Here is a 17,658-nt window from a genome sequence, read left to right as displayed (position 1 = left end):
TGAGGACGAGTTTATTTATACAGTGTCTAAAGCCGCAATACATGTTTAGAATTGTTACACAAAAACATGATAATTGAATATAAATAAACAGTCAACATATCTACAAAAGTATTCATAATTTTTATATTTTTAGCTGGTAACGTTGATTTTCTCCCGGCAACAAGAGAGCACACGATGTGACGTCACATACATGAAACAGCGGACACCTTTACTATGAAGTCACAGACAAAGGAGGTTGACGTCATCAGCAGTGAGCTCGCGGCGCTTGCCTTGGGAGGGAGTTTTGCCGCTACGCAGGTCACATGATAAGGGCGGAAGCTGACTCATAGGCCACGCTGAATCTCCCGCGTACGCAGCCATTTACTCTTTCCTCTTGTCTCAGCACCACCGGTAAGTCTACGGCTGCTTCTCTCCGACAGGGCCCGTCCACGTTTTGACTACATTTCTAAAGAATTCTTGAACGCGGGTACGATTTTATTCAAGAGGTGTGCTTTGCTTTTGCGCCGCGTTGAAGGCGTCTTTGCGTGCCGTGCCTTTTTTAAGTGAAGCCATTTGTATGCAACATCGGTGCTAACTTGCTAGCAAAGTTAGCATGGCGTAGAGCGAAAGAATGGCGCCCATGCTGCGTGCTAGCTAGCTAAAAGACAATTGACGCTTAGACCGTTACTTCTTTGTCCTCTCAAACTTATCAGTCGCATTTAAATAAGTGCATTCTTACATTGTGGATGTTGATAAGTGAGCCGTTTCGGCTACATTGCGCTACTCCGTGAGTTGTCTTCCACTTCGATTGTTCCAGTCTTTTAACACGCTGAAGTCACGTTTAAATGCAGGAAGCCAAGCTAGCTTCAATATTTTTATTTTCTCTAACTGGGGCTCTCCTTTTGTGTAATAAATTTGCTTGTTATTGGTCTGATATCGGCTAGTGTCGTAAGTTAAGCTAGGCTACAATGCTATAGAATGTACGAGAACGTTGCGATATGCACGGGCGCCATTATGCTATAACCGTTCGCGTTTTGCTCCTAACTGCCGTTCACAGCACACAACTTGCATTTCTAACTATTGAACCATTGAAGCATGTGTGGCCCAACTCCATTGTTAACATCCCTCACTCCGAGCTAGCATGTAGCAAAGACCCTCCCCGAGCTAACAATCCCGCCCTGTTTTATTGTCGGCAGATAAGTGACTACCATGGCGGATAACCCCCCTCCAGCGGCCACGTTTAAGGTAAGAGTTGGGGACCGTGGCGACTCTTGGAAGGACGAAAAATGAATGAATCGATAAAAGCATAATGTGCACGTTGGTTAACCGGCGTCGACCAGTTTGAACTCACCGTGCTTTGTTTTCCTTTGACAGCTTGTGCTGGTCGGCGATGGAGGAACTGGGAAGACGACTTTTGTCAAGAGACATCTCACAGGAGAGTTTGAAAAGAAATATGTCGGTGAGTATCACGTCACCAGGTATGGCCGGGACGAGGGTCTGACCGTATGATGACCTTTGGCCAAAAATATCACAGTAAAACGTCAAGAAATACCCTTTAATTCGTTCTAGAAGGTCTGACTCAAATCAGAAAGCAAATGTCAAACCAATTAATCTATTACAGATAATAACACAACACATTTTATACATAATAATTGCAGCTTTTGTTCTGAAAATTATGCAAAAATATCAACAAACGATTGACAGCTGAACTTTTATCACTTTTATGCAAAACAATCAGTGAACAAAATACATACTGACATTATTAAACCATATAATAGAACATTCATTCTTTTTTTTTACCGTGCTGGAGCCTATCCCATCTGTCTTTGGGCTAGAGGCGGGGTACACCCTGGACTGGTGGCTAGCCAATCACAGGGCACATATAGACAAACAACCATTCACACTCACACAGTGGCCAATTAACCTGGCATGTTTTTGGAATGTGGGAGAAAGCCCACACATACACGGGGAGAACATGCTAACTCCACACAGAGATGGCTGAGGGTGGAATTGAACTGGGGTCTCCTAGCTGTGAGGCCTGCACGCTAGCCGCTCATCCACCGTACAGCCATAATAGAACATATATATTTCAAATAACAATTACAGGAGTAGTTTCTAAATAAAAAAGCAAATGATCTCCACTTTGTCATTGTAGAAACAATATGGCACAAAATTATAGTAATTTTTAATCAGACCTTCATATCGTGGTACACCTTGAAACCCGTCTCAGGCCCACGCCGGCCGCTGAATACTTCAATTCGTCATGGTGATTGATTGAGGCCTCGTCTTTTTCTCGTAGCTACGCTAGGAGTCGAGGTGCACCCCCTGGTTTTTCACACCAACAGAGGAGCGATCAGGTTCAACGTGTGGGACACAGCCGGACAGGAGAAGTTTGGGGGCCTGAGAGATGGCTACTACATTCAAGGTGTGTGTCACTCTTGGTATTCATTTTGAAGATACCGGATGTTCCATAGCAGTGTGCTCGGTGTCGGTTGAAATCTAGCCCTGGTCAATTTAAGACTGTTTAAAAGGCTTTCGGTAATGTTGATGTCATAAGACACAATTTAAAAAATTGCAGGGTTTAATAGATTTTTGGTGGACATATGGCATACCTTGGTTAGTGTCATTAACTTTTACTGTAACTGAAACAGACACTAACTTAATCCATTCTCAAAGCTGGAAATGTTTTTTAGTATTTGTACACAATTAAAAATGCATACAAGTGATAGGCTTAAATGAACATTTAACTTTTACCTTCATTGAAGATCCGACTCTTGACATAAGTGTTCCCAAAGACAAACACCTTCCTGTTTTGCCATCAATCATTTCTTCAATGCAGTAGTTTCTCTCCTCCAATTCAATTGAAGAAATAACTCTTGAAGGTGATGGTTGATCTTCGGTGAAGGGAAAAGTAACCTTAAATGTTCGTTCATTCTTCATTTAGCATAAACGTAAGACAATAAAACCTTGGTCTACGTTAATCCGGCTGCCATTTTTGTACACTAGCTGGAATTGTGACTGTTTTCTGTGCTCTGTGGGGCCTTTTTGAAATGGAGTATGACATGGAAGCATGTAAAGTGTTTGCCTTCCAACAGCCCAGTGTGCCATCATCATGTTCGACGTCACCTCCCGCGTCACGTACAAGAACGTCCCCAACTGGCACCGCGACCTGGTGCGCGTGTGCGAAAACATTCCCATCGTGCTGTGCGGCAACAAGGTGGACATCAAAGACAGGAAAGTCAAAGCCAAAAGCATCGTCTTTCATCGCAAGAAGAACCTGCAGGTAAGCCTCACGCCCGTTTTTATCCTTCACTGGTGATGAGGATGACTGCTAACTGCTCCTTGACTGCTGTCTTCCAGTACTATGATATTTCGGCCAAGAGTAACTACAACTTTGAGAAGCCTTTCCTGTGGCTAGCAAAGAAATTAGCCGGAGATCCCAACATGGATTTTGTGGAAATGCCAGCCCTTGCTCCCCCGGAAGTCTCAATGGATCCCAACATGGCTGCCAAGTATGAGGAGGAGCTTGAGGTCAGTTGGATACCGCCGCTGGAAAGTCTAAAGCCTTGTCCACATGTAGCGGGGTATTTTAAAAACCGCATATCTTCCTGTCCGTTTATGGAACAAATGCCTCCACACAGAATAAATGCATCGCCAACCAAACCTGTAGGGGGCACAAGTTCCTAAAATTCTATCCAATCAGAATCATCCTGTCACACGCACACTTGTGTAGACGGACAAAGTGGTGGAATGGCTTATAAACGTTTTAGAATACAAATTCGTCAAAATGTCGGCATTGAAGCCTGCTACGAGGACACCAAGGATGTCCGACCTCAGAGTTTCTTCACCTCTGCTCTTTCAAAATGAAGCAATATTTGGCTTGCAAATACAAGCGTGCAAAAAGCGCTTGAAAAATGGCTCCAACCAACATCCATGTTTCTGATGTAAGTGCTCATGTGACGTCACGGCATACGTTGGCGCAGGTAGCGATGCTGGGGAAACGTAGAACTCCGGTTGTTGGCATCCATACCCAAACACATAATCAGATTGGTCGTGTGGATTATAGGCCACATCGTGGAGAAATAACTTGGTTTGATACCCGCCTACGTGTGGACAGGACCTAAGCCTCCGAGCATCGACTTGACTTAATGCTGATCTCCCTCCACCCCCCCAGGTTGCAGCACAAACGGCACTCCCAGACGACGAAGATGACCTCTAACCTGTTACCTGAGCGACCCCCCATCCCTCCCCCATTCCTTCCCCTACTGTGGAAGTCAACTTGTTGGAATTTTGCCCCCATAACTGTACACCCCTTAAGATTTTTTATTTTTGAATTCTTTTTGTTTTAAAAACTCAGTTTAAAAAAACGATAAAAGCAAAACTTGGTGGAAAAGTTGCTGTTGAATTTCACTGTATAGACACATCCACCCTAGTGTTGGCATGGCAACATGCTTCTCTTCGTCGAGCACCATCCGCTGCACTTACCCCAGCTCGTGATGCTGTTGTACGGTGTGTTGGAGGCACTAAGGGAGTAACGTTTGAATAAAGACATTCTCAATACGACATGGCCACACTTGTATTATTTACTTTGCCAGGCTTGGAGACCTTTTCTCACGCAAAGCCAAAAATCACTTGGCCTGAACAATGAAAGGGAACCTTGTAGCAGAATGGACTGTGCTTCCATTTACGGCCACCAGAGGGCAGGCGTGCACAGGATTCCAGCCGTTTTAATTTTCTTGCCGGCTGATGGTTATATAAGAGTCTTATGTCCACTGTGGCACTAAGATGTCCACTACTGCACACTGATCTGGATTTAAAGTGTTTGCATGTCCGGCTGAATAATACTACCCATCAGAAGTTACAGATAGTCCATTTTACACACAACATTGTCAAGGTGGGTCCCGTTTCATTAGAAATATCGTCCCCATACATGTTTTTACAAAATTTTGTTGTAGACCTCATACAGGTTAATTGGTCCCTCATTTGGGATTAAAGTTACAAGGACATAAGCAGGACTTTCCATAATGGCATCAGCTTGAAGGAGGGTTTTCACTGTTGACCTCTACCAAAACAATGGAGGGTAAAATACATGCTAAAACCAGTCCAGTATACAATAAAATATGCTTTGTGGTTAAATGAGTTGTTTTGATGTCAAGTCGTGTTTATTGTTGCGTTCATGAGCCGTGGGCTACTCATAGATGGGCTGTTTAAATGTCACAATTTTCCAATAGGAAGGGAGAAAAAAGAATATACAGCAATAGATCATATTTTTGCAGGGATGAAAGAAAGGGAACAGAATACATGTAAAAAAAACAAAACAGTAAATATCCATAAATGTAAAATACAATACATAAATACAATAAATGTACGGTAGTATAAAATGCCATAAAAACATTATTGCATAATGAATCGTCACGCTTTTCTTTTTTCTTTCGTTTGAGAGAAACGAGCATTCAAAAACCTTTTGTGACCACCAAACTAAAAGTCAATTTAAGTGTTTACTCAACTTTGTGCCGAAGTGTACACAGTTTGTCCCACAACACCTGAATGCACCGGCGGCGCAGGTGGCTCGTGGGCGTGGCTTCATCCTTGTCCCCGCGTGATGTGTTTGCGCATGCGTGAGTGTGAAAAGTGCGTTTTAGAATGATTACCGTCGGCCAGCATAGAGACAGATTATACCGCTCTACACAACTGTTGTTTTAATCCTCTGGGCGAGGAGATTTAGGCAAGGGGGGAGAAAAAAAACCCAGCAGCCATATTGTATGGAAAAACGTCGAGAAGACTCGTTTTTTCTCAAAAAGTGCTTTTGCCCAACAACCCTGGCCGGACTTTGGAGGAGTTGAATCCGTCTTCAAGGCCAGTGGGGGTGGTGGAGGCTTCATGTCGGACGGCTAGCTTACCAGCTGCTTGACTAGAACGGAGACCAGGGACGCTTTTCACTCATTATTTGCTGTCGTTATTTGGATTTCAGGCGTTAATTTGTCGTCTGAAAGATGAAGGACCGATTGGAGCAACTGCGAGCGGTGAGTTTTTTTTTTCTGTCCACTTTATAACTTGACAATAGTTGGAGAAAATGCCGTCAATGCGTCTTTAAACGGTTTAAATCCATTTTAAATTATCTCATATTGCCTTAAAACTATACATAATATGAACAGGTGTCAATCAAGCTAGCATTTTGATATATTTTAGTTTCCTATTTTAGATATTTGATTGACAATTGACTTGTCAGTAGATCATTTGCACGCATTTGGTGTTAAATATAATACTTTTTCATCATAAGAGTCATCCATCCATCCATTCTTTATAGAGCTTGTCCTCATTAAGGTCAAAGGTGAGCTGGAGCCTATCCCAGCTGACTTTGGCTGAGCGAATCCCAGGCTTTAACCATACAAACCAGCATCCATGCCCACATTTACAATTGCGGCCTCCAGTTAGCCAAACACGCTAACTTGGGGTTTGGGAGGAAGTGAGGGACCCCGGAGGGAACCTGGACAAAGCCCACCCTAGCCAGGGACGGCACGCTAACTCAACCCCACACAGAGATACATTCCGACCCGCGTATTCGGACTGCGGTCACTTATCCACCGTGCGGCCCTCGTAATTTCCTTGATGAACTGGGCGGGGCCTTGATGTTGTTGTATCAAGCACCAAGTGGGGATGTGTTGCCATGGCGACCTCCACGTCCTGGCCAAATATTTGTTGTGTGTTTGAAGTACTTCAACTGTGGTATCACCCTAGGCTTCTGGCTGGATCTCCCACAGCTGACCTGCTTTTTTTTTTATCAGGGAAAGAAGAACAAACAGCAGCTGCAGCGTTTTTGAGAAGTTTGAGGAACTTTATGGGGGGGGGCACTAATTACTGTATCTCTGCTCCCTACTTAGTTAGTTTGGAGAGTGGGCAATATGTTTTTCTGTATATTGTATTTCTGCCTACTTGCTATTGACACTTTTAGGAGGACACACAGGGAACACACTGCTAGCGTTGACCAAAGCTAATGGGTCAGTCTCCGTTTTCTTCTTAGATCCAGGTCTTGGATTAGGGGCGGGAGGTTTTCCGCTTAAACATACACAGGCAAGCCAACAATGAAGGACAATGAGTGACTCCTGTATTTACAAGGAGACACATTTTATCCAAGTGGAGACTGAGGGCAGCATAAAAACTGGCCCATGCAGCCAAATGGAGACTGCGGACTACAGTACACAATAAGCGGGTTATTGAGGGTCCTATGATAAGGGAAACGGACCGGTTCTGTCGGCATAGCTTAACAAGCTCCACATTGCCGGTGTCGTGCTCCCCCATCTGCTGAAACTTCAAAGCTTCTAAACCCGGTAGCAAAAAAGATAAGGTCCCGGATCCTCGTTTGTCCAGAATTAGTACTCACTGGCAGCGGCGGCGCTCACAAAGTCCGCCATGATGAGTCGTAATACGCAAAAGACTAAAGTGTTAGATGTTTGTCTTTATTGTTAGGTCACAGCATGTTCTCGATACCAAAACATAAAACATTGTTGTTTTTTTTTACAGAGCTTTAAAGTCAAAGTAGGTGCATTGTTAGCTACCTCATGCTAACTATTTTTCTCTCTTTAGAAGGCCCAGCAAAGGGAAAGAGTGTGTTTATGTTTCACATAAGGATTATGGATGATAATGCACTTTGAATGACTATGTGTAAGAATTGTGCCCCATCAAAAAAACACGCCTCGCCAAAATAAAACAAAAAAGTGAAATTTTCCTTCCGTGTGCACCCAAAGTAGAACAAAATGGCGTTTCAAACGTGACCTCAAGGCATAGTGAGCATAAGGACTGGTCTTCCAATTTATCATGAAACCTTTTTGCACATTTTTCAAACACCGCAGCGATAGGAACAAGCCCCGGGCGTCATAAGCTTGTTTTTTTTTCACAGATTTTTTGCAGCAAATTTGGCGACGTGTCTTCCTCGACGCCATGTTTGCTTACAAGTGAGCTCAGGAAGGGGGGGTCGCCCCCACGGGCTGTTTTTCCTAAGAGAACATAGTTTGTAAATCTGGCCAAATCGGAGCTAGCCAAGCATCCCTGAACGTAATCCTGTCTTTGTATGCGCATCCTCACGCCACACGGAGGTACAGCTGGCCTACCAGAACCAATATGTCTTCTTCTCCAACACGGATGGGGGGGTTAAATCCCATTATCAGAATAAACACGTCGCTGTGGGAGTTGCGGCATTGTGACCGTCCACATGTCGTGTGTCGCGACCTCTGTGTCCCGCTGTTGTGTCATGTGAGCTTGTCACAATTTATGGCGACAAAGTCTAAACGGCGCCACCTTTTAAGAGTCATGGCAGAGATAAGACATGTGACACGGCACCTGGAACCAAACGTCTTTGACGACCAGCAGATCTAAACGTTGGACTGCAGAAGGCACGTCATGTGACACTCTTGCAGCGTACTACACGCGCCTCGTCACGGCTTGACACTTCAGCCGCTTCCCGCTTTCAGTATTGCTGAGTAAGCGCAAGGAAGTGGGCGCCGCTCTTATCAGTTTCTGTCACACCACGGAACTGTGCCCTCCGTATTGCCTGAGTCGACTCGTGAGTCAAACCCGTCACGCCGCGATGTGGCTGCAGCCTGGGGCCAAAGTCAAATACCCACGGCTGCATTTGCAATCCAAATTGGAAACCAGGAGGAGCGTCTTGGCGCCAAAGGAAAGTCAAATAATAGAAATATTCTGGAAGCTCATCAGGTGGTACGCCGCTCTTCCTGGTAGGAAAACGTCTGTTCCTGGTTCAAACTGACATTTGGCATCGGGATGTCAGCCTCTGCACACGTGGCTACTAAATCATCAACATGACTCCGCAGCCTCACCAGCATGCTCTGCTAAACCAAGCTAACCCCGCTAGCTTCCAGGAGTGAGTTGTTTGGGTCACCATTTGTACCTGTTTAATTGGGGAGGGTGGATGAGCGTTTGTGATGAGATTCCGCCATGATTGAACGGTCCGCCGGGGAAATACTTCCCCATACAAAGGTTCCGCTGTCCTTCCAAATGACAGATTTGGGTTGTTTCTCCTTCCTGTTTGTGTCTGCACAAACACAAGCGAAGATGAAGTAGTGGTACCTTCTGAGCATGATGCCAAGGTGTCCATCCATACGTCATCTTCTTCTGCTCGTCAGAGGTCAAGGGTCAATGGTAGCAGCCTGAGCCCAAGCCCCCCCCTCTCTTGAGCTGCTTCCTTCAGAGAAGCGAATAGCACGTTTGCTGTCGGTTTATTGGTTCCCAAACCGCCCCCAAACAGGAAATCCAACATCCAACTTCCTTTTTATTTTCACAACTAATCCATAAGCCTGTGTGTACATTGGAGTGGTTTGCATTCACGTCAGCCTGGGGTTTAGTTTGCTTTGCAGCCTGGATTCAAACACGGCAGCTTTGTGTTTGACTCGCCCCGCTTGTGCTCCTCCAGACGTGCGACCAAGACGACGATGAAGTGGAGATCGCGATGGACAACGCGGCCTTCATGGACGAGTTCTTCTCCCAGGTGAGCCCGGAGCCGCCGCAGGTGAGGCGCCGTCCCAACGTAGGAGCGTCCCGCCAAACCCCGCCCCGTGTCTTTCAGATCGAGGACATCAGGAGCAGCATCGACAAAATAGACGAGAACGTGGCTGAGGTCAAAAAGCTTTACTCCGTCATCCTGTCGGCTCCCACGTCGGACCAAAGTAAGATGGCCACCGTTGTTCGTTTATTTTGTGCAAAATGTCACTTGAGGAGAACATTACTAGATGATTAGATGAAGGCTGGCTTGTTGGTTCAAGCTGAGTGAAGAACTATTATACGATTTCTGTGTCCTGACGTGATTGGAGAAAAATAAAACATGAGGTAGATATGAATTGTTCTTAAGTCTTCTCCATCTTTTGGTTTCAGAAACGCAGGAAGACTTGGAAGCCATCACCAATGACATCAAGAAGATGGCCAACAACGCTCGAAACAAACTGAAGAGTAAGTCTGCTCCGTCCAAGATGAACCAAAGCGAGGACGTATCTTTTGTTATATTTCAGCAGCGAGCAGTTGAAATATTATTATTTGTGCTGCATGCTCTCCTCTCCAGCCATCGAGAGGAACCTGGAGTCAGAAGAACAGGAGAGAGTGTCGGCCGACATGCGGATACGTAAATCCCAGGTTGATAACACAATTGGCTGAGATTGGGAGGGGTCTTCATGTCGATGTGAGCAGCCATTCCTGCTATCTCCTAGCATGCGGTGCTGTCCAGGAAGTTTGTGGAGGTCATGACAAAGTACAATGAAGCCCAGGTGGACTTCAGGGAGAGGAGTAAAGGACGCATTCAGAGGCAGCTGGAGATCAGTGAGTGACGCCCGGTCTCCAGAATGACGCCCATCCCCGTCCAACCGTACCTTTTTGTTTCTGCTGCAGCCGGTAAAGCCACGACAGACGAAGAACTTGAGGAGATGCTGGAGAGCGGGAACGCTGCTGTGTTCACGGCAGGGGTACGTGTGGGACTTCTGGCTTCGCTTATGGAGTCTTCCCATGAACGCGCCGGTTAATGTTTAGCTTCAGGCCTGCTTGCGCCTCGACTGTGACGTAACAACACCTTCAAGCGTTGGCCACTCAGATGTTTGAGTGCAAAGACGACGACGAGTGCAACCGTTTCTAGTCGTGTGGTGAATTCCAATGTACACACCTCTTATTTGCACTAATCAGATTCCGTACTCGAGCTGTCGGAGGCATGTTTACGCTAGGATACGTTAGAAAATCACGCCTACAGCGTGATGGCGTGTACCTAATATTGTGACAGTCAGAGTCAGAGACGGTGCCTGTTTTTATGGACTGTAGATTGTGGACTCCGGCATCTCCAAACAAGCCCTGAGCGAGATCGAAGCCCGGCACAAAGACATCGTGCGTCTGGAGAGCAGCATCAAGGAGCTGCACGACATGTTCGTGGACATCGCCATGCTGGTGGAGAACCAGGTACGCTCCTCTCTGATTCCGCCTGTCAATCATGCGCACTCATCTATCACTCGCTTCATTCCATCTGGCTTGTGGACGTCCTGACCTCTGACCTGTGGACTTTTGGCACCGCCTCACCAGTCATGTGGATTTAATGTTTAATTAGATTCAGATTTATTTATAATATTTATAATTTCAATTTACAATTATTTTAATAATTTTAAAAAAATATTTTAAAATTATTTAAAATTTATATTTTAAAATTATTTAAAATTTATATTTTAAAATTATTTAAAATTTATATTTTAAAATTATTTAAAATTTTTATTTTAAAATTATTTAAAATTTTTATTTTAAAATTTTTAATTTAATAATTTAAAAATATGGCTGCCATGAGCGTGCCTCCCTACCATCATCACACATCTTCCTACAGCCCGTTTACCTGTCACATCATTATTCTTGCTAATCCCATCATAAAATACATAGCAATATCATCCTGAAGGTGCTTGTCACTGCCGTTCTTCCGGCTTTTGTGTTGTTTGTTTTGACAGCAGCAGCACTAACTAGCACAAAGACGAGCACCTTCAAGATATTTGTAGATTTTGCTGAATGAAGGAACTTGACTGCCAAGATGGAGGATTAAAGTATCAGAACTCGAGAGGCTGCTTGCACATCAAACCGATCCCAACTCTGCGTCCGACTCTTCTGTGCGCTCGTGGTGCTCTGACCGTCCCTGTCTTGCTTCTTGTCTTTTCCAGCATCGTGTCTTCTTCGCTTTTCCCTTTCCTGTCACCTGCCACCTTCATGCCATCACTGCTCATTGCTGGATCCACACGAGTGACATTTGCAGGACACAAAGCACGGCAGTCACACCATTCTTTGCACGCACTACTCTATAAGACACCAGTAAGACACCAGTATAACTGCATGTATCTGCTTGCACCATGCTTACTGAGGGGAAGCCTTTAATGAGGTAAGGGACGCTCGTTTGCTTTTCCTGTTGGACATTAGCGTACGTGCTTCTTAGCACTTTGGACGGGGGGGTCCAAAGTGTGCCCGCTGCTGGGTTGTATCAGTCTGACGCCATTCTTAAAGTATCATTTAATAAGAAAACTCAAGTCAAAACATTAGAGAAAAGCTTGTAATGTAACAAGAAAATGAGAATTGGGTTGTAATATTATGAGCTTTTATACGCTTTTAATGTGCAAAACAACAATTTGGGGAAAATTAGTTTGCAGAAAAAGTTATAACTTAAGTTAATATGAGAATAATATTATGGGAATAAAGACACAAGAGAAAAAAGTTGAAATAGTTTTCACAAACATGACCAAGCCTGAAACATACAGTAAACCTCAGATATATCGGACTCGGATATATCGGAAATTCGCTCACAACGGACAGATAAAAAAGAACCGATTTTTCTGTAATGCATTTTTAATAAAAATTCATTGCATATATCGGATTTTTTATAACGGATTTCGCCTATTTCGGACAAAATCTCCAGCCCCGTTCCAATGCATTTCCATGAAATTTCCCTGGCATATATCGGATGGCAGGCGGCACGGTGGTCTAGGGGTTAGCGCACAGACCTCACAGCTAGGAGACCAGGGTTCAATTCCACCCTCGGGCATCTCTGTGTGGAGTTTGCATGTTCTCCCCGTGCATGCGTGGGTTTTCTCCGGGTACTCCGGTTTCCTCCCACATTCCAAAAACATGCTAGGTTAATTGGCTACTCCAAATTGTCCATAGGTATGAATGTGAGTGTGAATGGTTGTTTGTCTATGTGTGCCCTGTGATTGGCTGGCGACCAGTCCAGGGTGTACCCCGCCTTACGCCCGAAGACAGCTGGGATAGGCTCCAGCACCCCCCGCGACCCTCGTGAGGAAAAAGCGGTAGAAAATGAATGAATGAATATCGGATGGCTGCATCGTGGCGCTCCGATTCGCCGAATCGTGACAGGCCGCTATACGACGTCATTTGCAGCGTTTGCAGCGTTGCCTGCGCGTCCAGGTACATTGGAAACATAGTCAAGGAAGTGCCTTTTTATAACGGATAAAATCTACGCATATACCGGATATAAATCCGATATATGCGTAAAACGGACATTTTCCGGTATACGCATATAACGGATTTCGCTTATATCGGACAAAACCAGTGGGAACAATTGAATCCGATATATCCGAGGTTTACTGTAGATCAAGGACTCCTTAGCATGGTGAGTGTGAATGGTTGTTTGTTTACATGGGCCCTGTGGTTGGGATAGGCTGGGATAGGCTCCAGCATACCTGCCACCCGAGTGAGGCTAAGCGGTACAGAAGACGAATGGATGGATGGATGGACTCCTTAGCATGTCTACAAGTGGCCTTTGAAAAAGTTTGGACACCCCCGTTTTAGTACATTGAACTCACTGAAGGGAACAAACGTCCGCTCGTGGTGAACCCCCGTGGAGTATCTCTTTGTTCTGCTTGAGCTTGACCCCGGTGACCTGCTTGTGTTTTTCCAGGGTGACATAGTAGACAACATAGAGCAGAATGTTTCCAAGTCCGTGGACCACGTCATGGCCGCTAGAGAGCAGACCAAAAAAGCTGTAAGGTACCAGACCAAAGCACGCAAGGTAACGTTATCCAGGAGACTCGTTTCTCACTCGGCTTCTGGCTTCCAGGGTTTTTCCCCTTCCTTCACTCATTCGGCCGACCTGCTCTCTCTGGCCTTACACACACACACACACACACACACACACACACACACACACACACACACACTTCTGTCCACTCTGTCTCATGTGATGTATCTACTGATTGTATTGCCCCGGGAACGCTGCACGGCCACACAAGGGCGGGATGATTGACAGGATTGAGAGCAACATGGACCAGTCGGTGGGCTTTGTGGAGCGAGCCGTAGCGGACACTAAGAAAGCCGCAAAGTTTCAGCAGGAGGCTCGACGCGTGAGTGACCGCCATGGAGATGAGCGGTTCGGGTTTCCCAAAAGCATGACCTACCTCGTCGGTGTGCTCACGCTCGACGTACGCGTATACACTCGTCCCTCGCTACATCCTGTTTCTAACGCCACTCCCTCACGATGTCATGCTTCATTCATAAAGCATAAAATGGCTAAATGAGCTATCTACTGGTGAATGTAGTATCCTGGTGTCTGTAAAGCAGCAGACCTGATTGCCAGAACAACAAGCTTTTATTGCAGGTTTCACTCATCTCGGAAATAGGCACAACATAGAATAATAAAGACACAGGTCATTCAACTCTTAACGCCCGATCACTTCCTGTCTGCCGTCGATTCTGCGCCACTACAAGCTAAACTGTCTTAATTGCCGTATTTTTTACTCGTTATTTCTACTGCACTGGGGAATATGAATGCAAGATGACTATAGGGGTGTTAGTTCATGTCTAGAGGGCTCTAATGATGCAGAATAGTGCTCCGGTCTGGAGCCAGTTAAGGACAAACGGTATGACTGGATAGCAGTCTGTGCTAGTTCCAGGAAATAGACTACACCACTAGACAATGGTAGAGGGCACGGATGCCGGATGAGGAAAAAAACACAGAAAACACCGACTGTGCTTTTACCGCTTTTCCTCATACTAATCAATCATGTGTTGCATTTGAGTGCGTCTGTTCAAAATAATTTGAAACAGCAGCATGCTTTTGGAAGACCGGAACCCTCCCCCGACCCTCACCGTGGTGATCCCAACCTGACCCCCTCTCAGTCCCAGCCAAATTAGACCATGCACCCTTCACTGCCACACACACTCTATTCTGTACTTTCCTTATGCTGTGGTATTGTTTGCACATAATAATGTGGTAAACTGGTTTTGAACTGGTATGAATGTGGATGTTCAAGCACCAAAGTGGACCAAAAACCACCCAGTAAACAGAATGAACTCTTAGAGTAAATGTTTGACACGCACATTAGAGTTGGACCAGGTGAGCTTTGCTGAAGTCAGGATATTAGAGCAACACGGAGCCGGCGTGTCATGGGACTTTTCGTATTTCTGAACAGGAAGTACGTCTTGTGGAACCGAGCCACTTTCTTTTGATGACAGTGAAGTTTATTGCTACTCTGACTTTATGGCTAGTCGTCCCTCGCCACATCACACACGAGCCAGAGTTGATCGCCGTTGCCAGGCATTTATCGGCATATGTCCGATACTGTCCGATCCCAAGTCGTTACATAAGTAGCACGACAATAAGGAGAGCAATAACGATGTAGGCTGGAAAGTTCTCCTGACGCTCCCGTGTGTACTTCCCAACAGAGAGTGCTGCAAGTAGTGCTGCTTGTTCTGGTCTTGCTGGCCGTGCTTGCCCTCATAATCGGGTTGTCAGCGGGCCTGACGCGCCGCTGACCAGCTGTTTGAGTAAGATGATCGCTCAGGGTGAGTAACTTGGGAGCGAATACGCTGCCGAGCGGCACAGACGGTGCGGGGCCTTCTTTTGGGAAAAAGGGTTTTGCATGCTCCTGGCACTGATAAAAGGCTTTGTGTGTGTAGAGGGCTTAGCTGTACCTGGTGGCGCGTGGGACGTTCGTGGGCGGGTCTTTTCTCTCACCTCGCAAAGCAAAGCAACCAAGCGGTGCTTTTGACCTCATTCTCCTCTCTGTGTCCCCCTCTCCGTAGAAGATGATCATAATCGCTGTGGTGTGTGCCGTGCTTGTCATCATCCTCCTCGCCATCATCCTCTCACAGACTCTATAGGAGAACCTCAGTCATGTCATTCATCCTGCCATCATGTCCGTCATCTCATCCCTCCCCCGACTGAGCATCCGGAGCCTTTGGCAAACGACACTTGACCTTTTGTTGACTTCACGTCATTGAAGCTAAGCCATAAACGAAGACTGAACCCGACGTCCAGCCACTCATCATTTCACCATTCAGGTGTCACGTGGACATGACCCCCCCTCTTCCGCGGAAGCACGCCACCCCCCCTTCCCTTTTTTTATGCCTTTTGTGAGCCTTTGACACATTTCACAATTTACTGGGAATTTCAAAGTTCTTGGGAGTTTCAGCACTTTCACCTTTTTAAAAGAAGCGTCTTTGTTTGTTTGTTGCTGGAGTCTTAAAAGCGAAAAGAGCTGGCAAGATGCTCCGTATTGAATCCAAAGGTTAAAGACCGTAGCTAGCGGCACAATAAAGTCTTGCCAATGAAGTTGCACCAACACATCCCAAACTGTTAGCTTTGTTTTAGTACACCTTGTTCATTTTGTTACTATTTTAAACACACAAGTTGCCAAATGTCTAGATAACACACCGCTGTAAGGATACTCCAACTCTCTATTGTTTACAGAGATACTTTGTTTATATTGTTTGGGCCGACGTAGCAATAAAGATAGATTGAATGCGAGTCAATAGACTGGAAAATGAGCACCTTGAAAAGGTTCTATTGCAGGGATTTGGTGTCAGACCGCATCAAATGACTTCAAAGAGTGGAATTATGTTTTTTTGGCCGTCTCCGCTGAGAGACGGCCTTACAGTGTATTTATCCACGGGGACTGCAGCCTGAATGGTGCCTTCATTTGTCAAAGAGGGCACCGGGGAGACATTTCCACCGCCTTTAATGAGGGAACAAAACTATGATTGTACTAATATTTTAATGCAAATAAATGTTTTATAATGTATGTCGCTGCTTGACTTGGTGTTCCCTGCCATCCAAGACACACAAGCTCATATGAGAGGTAGGCTCTCTTTTTCTCTTTACGCACACAAACAAAAACACACTCCCTTTTTCCCCTTGCTCATCCTTGTGAAGTCTCCTTGTGCATGGATGTCAATTTAAAGATCCACAAATGACCTTTTCTCCTTATATCTCCAGAAAAAGATGATGATTACTTTGTGCTGTGCCATCATTGGGATCGTCGGGTTCTCATACCTCTACAGTTTCTTCTCATAAAAGGTAAAACCCTTTGCATCAACATCAAACATGAAAAATGTTGGCCCCTTTGCATGTTTCAATGCATGATTGTCTTTTTGTGTGGTGTTTTTTTTTTTCCAAGATTTGTCCAAAAATGTTTCCTCAGACTTGATCTTCGACTGAAACGTTCAATTGTATCCTTGCCTGGTTCTGTACTTCCTTCTTTCTGTGTTGTTAGACTTTCAATCATAGTTTTATTGCTGTATCAAGTGCGTCATACATGTGCATTGCTTTTCTCACTGCATCGCCCCCTGGTGGTCATTTTAAAGAAGCTTTCTAGTCCGATAATAAGCTTATACAAGACTGACTTTTCTGACGGAGCAAATATAATCTGTGTGATTTTTGTGGTGTGTATGTGTTAAAAATGCTTGTAATTATGTTTTGTATGTGTGTCATGAGTTCCCTGGTTGCGTGTCAACCCAGAAAAGCTTGTTATGTAATAATAAACTATAGCTGTGCGTTGTACCACCTGGCGTCATTTCTTCTCACTAAATCCTCATTTTTCCCCCCACACAACCGCTGTGGCAGAGTTGCCGTGTTTAGGGGGCACATGAACGTAGTGGAACGTCAAACTCGGAAGTATTTTTCATCATTTGAAGCCTCGTCTTCTTGCTTGCAAGAAGTAGCACACCCGGTCAGTCATAACAGGGGAGGCGGAGTGCAGAAAATAGTGCGCTCGATTTATATCACCACGCTACTACAACGTCGTGACATAGCACGCACATTATTATCCTTCATCTCAAAAGGTGAACAAATCAAGCACGCCGATATGTTAACATATTCTAATCTTGGTTAAATAGCAGGCTATGTGTCCAATAGAAGCGGTTGTATGCAAA

General features: G+C 45.2%; 2 protein-coding genes across 13 annotated transcripts; both read left to right on the top strand.

Annotated features, from left to right (window-relative positions):
- Window positions 1-280: 280 nt before the first annotated feature.
- ran (RAN, member RAS oncogene family) lies at window positions 281-4,542 on the top strand. Of its 2 annotated transcripts, none has more exons than XM_058063293.1 (7): window positions 281-390; window positions 1,176-1,224; window positions 1,354-1,438; window positions 2,279-2,404; window positions 3,075-3,262; window positions 3,340-3,510; window positions 4,154-4,542. In XM_058063293.1, the coding sequence occupies exons 2-7, from the start codon at window positions 1,189-1,191 to the stop codon at window positions 4,196-4,198; spliced, it is 651 nt and encodes a 216-aa protein (XP_057919276.1). In that variant the 5' UTR covers window positions 281-390; window positions 1,176-1,188; the 3' UTR covers window positions 4,199-4,542. The 2 variants fall into 2 exon arrangements, with proteins under 2 accessions (XP_057919276.1, XP_057919277.1); XM_058063294.1 differs by having other exon boundaries at window positions 359-466.
- Window positions 4,543-5,598: 1,056 nt separating this feature from the next.
- Window positions 5,599-17,516, top strand: stx3b (syntaxin 3b). 11 transcript variants are annotated; one of them, XM_058062829.1, is made up of 12 exons: window positions 5,599-6,002; window positions 9,407-9,481; window positions 9,560-9,659; window positions 9,865-9,939; window positions 10,049-10,119; window positions 10,194-10,302; window positions 10,372-10,445; window positions 10,792-10,926; window positions 13,409-13,519; window positions 13,740-13,850; window positions 16,724-16,804; window positions 16,905-17,299. In XM_058062829.1, the coding sequence occupies exons 1-11, from the start codon at window positions 5,973-5,975 to the stop codon at window positions 16,799-16,801; spliced, it is 969 nt and encodes a 322-aa protein (XP_057918812.1). In that variant the 5' UTR covers window positions 5,599-5,972; the 3' UTR covers window positions 16,802-16,804; window positions 16,905-17,299. The 11 variants fall into 11 exon arrangements, 10 of the variants coding, with proteins under 10 accessions (XP_057918812.1, XP_057918807.1, XP_057918811.1 ...); XM_058062824.1 differs by lacking the exon at window positions 13,740-13,850 and adding an exon at window positions 15,172-15,291 and having other exon boundaries at window positions 15,532-17,304; XM_058062828.1 differs by lacking the exon at window positions 13,409-13,519 and having other exon boundaries at window positions 16,929-17,299.
- Window positions 17,517-17,658: the final 142 nt, after the last annotated feature.

Source organism: Doryrhamphus excisus, chromosome 23 (genome assembly GCF_030265055.1).
Source record: "Doryrhamphus excisus isolate RoL2022-K1 chromosome 23, RoL_Dexc_1.0, whole genome shotgun sequence".
NCBI lineage: Eukaryota > Metazoa > Chordata > Actinopteri > Syngnathiformes > Syngnathidae > Doryrhamphus > Doryrhamphus excisus.
This window is presented reverse-complemented; position numbering and strand designations above follow the sequence as displayed.